The following is a 4610-nucleotide window of genomic DNA, read 5'->3' on the forward strand; positions in this document are numbered from 1 at the left end:
CAGGCAGACACACACACACACACACACCAACAGACAGGCAGACAGATACACACACACACACACCAACAAACACACACACACACACCAACAGACACACACCAATAGACAGGCAGACACACACACACCAACAGACAGGCAGACACACACACACACACACCAACAAACACACACACACACACACACCAACAGACAGGCAGGCAGACACGGGAAGCGAGGAAGAGGAGAAGAAAAGGGACGGAGGAGAGGAGTAGAGAAAGGAGAGAGGAAGAGGGGAGGAAAAAGAAGGACAGGTGTTATTTGTAAGCTGCGATGATGTCCTGAAGGACTGACCGAGCTCGGGTAGCTGCCCGCAGACCTCAGCACCAGCAGCGGCTCTCTCACAGAGACACGCTACCTTCGCAGCAACAGGTCAACATGGCGGGGATCACATGACCAACGGCAGCTGACGGTTGCCATGGCGACTCCTCTGCGAGTTCTAAGAGAAACGCTGTTTAATAGCCTACTGTGAGATATATAACACCCGGCTAAACATCCTGTGCAACAATGGCGTGTGTTGCGTAAGAAACGTGAGGACAGTAGCTGCCCAAAGAGGCTTTTTTCTCCTCTTCACCTGGATGGAGTTTCTCGGTGAATGTATTGAGCTGCTATAGTTGAAAATGTATGAAAATGTTTCAACTTTGAATATTCAGTCCATCCGCTTTAATGGGGCCAAAATGCCCGCTATCGTTTTGGAAATTATGAATGTTATGAATATTATGAATAATATAATGAATGGAAACACTCGATGCTGGATCGAGCTGAACGGTTTGATGTGTGAATGTAGTTTCTATGTTGAAAAATGTGGAAGGAGTTAATGTGCAAAACGAGTGGTGCGGAAGAAGAAGAACATGTAGAACAACAGCATGATTTAAGTCAAAATGATAAACTAATAAATTAAAATTGTGAATCATAAGGCAAATTAATGAGCTATTAAATAGAAATGATCAAATATTAACTCAAAATTTCGACATGCTAAGTATGTCCTGTACACCCCAGTGAGGGACGTTACGTCAGAGACACGTCACACGCACCCTCTGGTTACCACGGTTACCGTGATGAGCAAATCCATTCGCTTTGGAATCTTTGAGTCTGCGTGGTCCTCGCGCTCCAACCAGCGGTGTAGTTTTTCTTCCCAGACGAAGGGGCGGAAACGCTACACGACGGTAGTCGAGCTATCGGCTCGGTATTTCAACAACAAGTCAAGACAAACAGCGACGTTAGCTCACAATACTTAGGAGACAAAGACTGTCGGTTTGTTTTAGCGTCGGTTCAGGTGGAAGTTTACGTGTTTTCTTTAATTGTAGCGTTAAGTCATCGGTAAGTTTATTTTTTATCTTCCCTCCAAACGTGTGGTTTCGGGAACGTTAAATTGTCCACGGCAACCGTTACCATGCCGTTAATGTGTCTTGCTCTGTCCAATTAGGAGACACGCTTCTTTTTATGCTTTAATAACCGTTATGATGGACAGACATCACTAATAACGCGAAAGCAATATGGAGGAGACTCCAAACTGTCGGTTCCTCCGAGGCTTTGTCGTGCGCTGTTTTTCTTCTGTAACCGTTACACTTTCTACAATAGCAACAGCCCCCTCTCCAATACACTGTGTGTGTATTAACCCACTACCGTGCTAATTTAAAGTAGGTTACGCATGGTTCGGTCAATCATGGGCTCCGTGTTTCTACAGCAGCGGTACAGGCTGCTAACCCAGCCGCCAGGTGTTGATGCTGCTGCCGCGGCCGTGCACGCGCTGCTCCGCTGTTTACCCCCGTGTTACGAAAGCAACCAGGTCCTCTGTAGTTACTCGTTAAAGGTGATCAGTAATACACTGGGGCAGGGCATAGTTTATACACTTGCAACACTACCACCTCAGACCCTGTGGTGGCATGTAGCTAAATGCATTTAGTAAAGTATTTAATAATCTAATGATACACTATACATTTAATATACAGTACAATATACAGAATATACATACAATGTATATAGAGATACAGTCACAGTAAACCTTTAGCTATATTTTCCTGACTTTTCCTGATTAGTACTTTTACTTAAGAAAAGGATCTGAATACTTGCTCCACCACTGCTTAGAGATACAATGAGTTTGCACCATGTCATGAGGTAACAGGTAACTTTAGGCAATGCAGATTAGGGAGCCTTCTTTTAAATTTAAATCAATAACTGGGAGCAAAAAAACAAAACATAAACAATTGGTTTTAAGAAATATCACAAAATGAAACACACCGTAGCTGTCGGGCAGAAAACTTGAACCTCCATATTTTGTAATTTTAATTTATTTTTTCATAAATCAAAGCTATTGGTCTCTCTTTACGTCTAGCTGTGGGTTTTTACACATATTTAAACAGTATTTTTTTTTAAAACGACGATAAATTGATTGCTGGTAATCTACATTGCCTCACATTGTTACTCTTGTATCTTCTCAATACATCCCATTCTCCATTGTTGTTTTCTCCTCTCTATCACAATGATCGCCTCCATTACGCAACAATCTTGATGTTGACCAGTAACCTGCTGTTCCCCAGGTCTACCTGATGAGTATGAGCCTGACCACAGAACCCCCTAGCGATGTTCCTGCTGTTACAGAAGGTTTAATACATCATTATTTTCCAACATAAATGTCTCTGTATCACTTTGTTTTTCGTGCGGTAAAGTGTGTCAGGAGTCTGAATGATTTAAGTCATTTATGTTGACAAAGTGTCACTCTAAATGTATGTTATCCATTTGAACGTGTCCCAAACAAAGTGGCACTCTAAATGTATGTTACCCATTTGAACGTGTCCCAAACAAAGGCGGACATCTTGAACTCTTAATTTGAACACCTGCAGGCTTTGAGAGTTTTCAAGCCTCAGCAGCTGTTAAAGGGCGATTCTTTAGGATCAGTAACTATCTGCTTTCTACTCCTGTTTTCTAACCCATCAGAGAGCAAAATGACTGCAGTCGAGAAGCAGGACAAGAAGCCAGATGATGTGGAAGAGGAAGAGGAGGAAGAGGAAGAATACGTGGTGGAAAAGGTCCTGAATCGGCGGGTGGTGAAAGGGAGAGTAGATTATCTTCTCAAGTGGAAAGGCTTCTCTGAGTGAGTGTTTTTGGTGGGAGTAAATCGCGATCCGATTCCCGGTTTTAAGTCGGCGATACGATTTTCTCACGATTGTTTTCAACAGAATAAGCTGCAGACAAACGACTGGAAAATATTCCTTTATTTCTGTAATCTGTGCAAAACAACAGATGTGTCTTCTTATTAAAGTGCAGCTGAAATTGTATTTTATGTTAACTAAAACAATGGAAATTAAAAACATTTACAATTATATTTTTAAAACAAATCCTACATCAAAATAACTAAAAAACAAAACATATCTTCAAATAAATAAACTAAGAAGACGTAGTGACTTCTGAAGTGAAACTAGTGAAATCTAACGTAGTTTACGCCCTACGACGTTGCATCATGATTCATTTTATATCTCAACCAGTTGAAATCTTTACACATTTATATAGATTTTTAACCAATTCTCGATACTTTGTCCCATCCCTAATAAACATATTGCATCGTCTACTTTCTTTTCCTGTCATTATCCCATTTATACAGTACTCTTACTGTACTTTGTGTACTTGTGTCTGCAGGGAGGACAACACGTGGGAGCCAGAAGACAACCTGGACTGTCCAGATTTGATCGCAGAGTTCCTGCAGTCCCAGAAATCAGCACACGAGGGTAAGAGGAAGGCGGCCGGAGACGCAGAAGGAGACGAGAGTAAAACAAAGAAGAAAAAAGACGATGTAAGTGCCAATTCTTTGTTCTTGTTTAAAGCCATAAGTGATCTATCTATCATAAATGGTACCGGGGCTATTATGCATAGTTGCACGATCCGTTGTATTAGGGCCCTGAAACATCAAGCCAACCTCAAAGAAGTAGCAACGACAGATGTCATGTCAAATCTTCTGGTAAAAGTTGCAATTGAACACACCACAAAGACTACAGCCGACAGCCAGCTGACCACTAACAGGCACGTATGTTTTACACGTGAGTCACTCTGTGTCTGTTAACACAAACAAGACAAGGTGGTCTTATATTTGACACCACTGTGAATAAGATTACATTGTCCCTTCAGTAATATATGTGTAAAATGTCTAAAATGTAATATGTCTAATAAAAAACTTGCAACTGGCACGATGAGCTGTTTTCTTTGCTTTGCTCTGGTGTTGCCAGCCCGTCGTCTGCTGCTTATGGAAGAACAAATAAAAAGTGTTTTGATCCTCAGAGCGTGAGATCACGGTAAAGTTTCGGGGGTGACGACAGAACGGTGACACCCAACCTGCCACAGGGAGTTGGTTAGATGGAGAGTTGCAGGCGGCAGGTGTTTATCGTAGTTTAGGCAAACCTGAAACCACATCAAGGTAAGGAACTTTTCATCAAGGAAAACCGCATCTCAGGCTCCTGATAAAGCAGGGTGCTGGTTTTCTAACGCTACGGGGCTTCAGGTGTCCATGGTAACAGCGTCTTGCTTTGGTCTCAATCAACCAACTCCATGCTTCCTCTTAGAGAGGGGGGGGGGGGGGGGGG

General features: G+C 42.3%; 1 protein-coding gene across 4 annotated transcripts in view; it reads left to right on the top strand.

Moving 5' to 3' along the window:
• The first annotated feature begins 1078 nt into the window (after positions 1-1078).
• Positions 1079-4610, top strand: part of cbx1b (chromobox homolog 1b (HP1 beta homolog Drosophila)) — a 5789-nt gene continuing 2257 nt past the window's right edge. For 2 of the 4 annotated variants that reach the window (XR_004654969.1, XM_034859702.1), the window contains exons 1-4: positions 1080-1356; positions 2559-2640; positions 2974-3130; positions 3673-3826. Coding sequence is in view for 3 of the 4 variants with exons in the window: in XM_034859702.1 (XP_034715593.1) it covers positions 2586-2640; positions 2974-3130; positions 3673-3826 (366 nt within the window). In the remaining variant the exon portion in view is untranslated. Of the gene's footprint in view, positions 1357-2558; positions 2641-2973; positions 3131-3672; positions 4224-4610 lie in introns of those variants that run through there. The other 2 variants (XM_034859701.1, XM_034859703.1) reach the window with 2 other exon arrangements.

This window comes from Etheostoma cragini, chromosome 21 (genome assembly GCF_013103735.1).
Source record: "Etheostoma cragini isolate CJK2018 chromosome 21, CSU_Ecrag_1.0, whole genome shotgun sequence".
Classification (NCBI taxonomy): Eukaryota; Metazoa; Chordata; class Actinopteri; order Perciformes; family Percidae; genus Etheostoma; species Etheostoma cragini.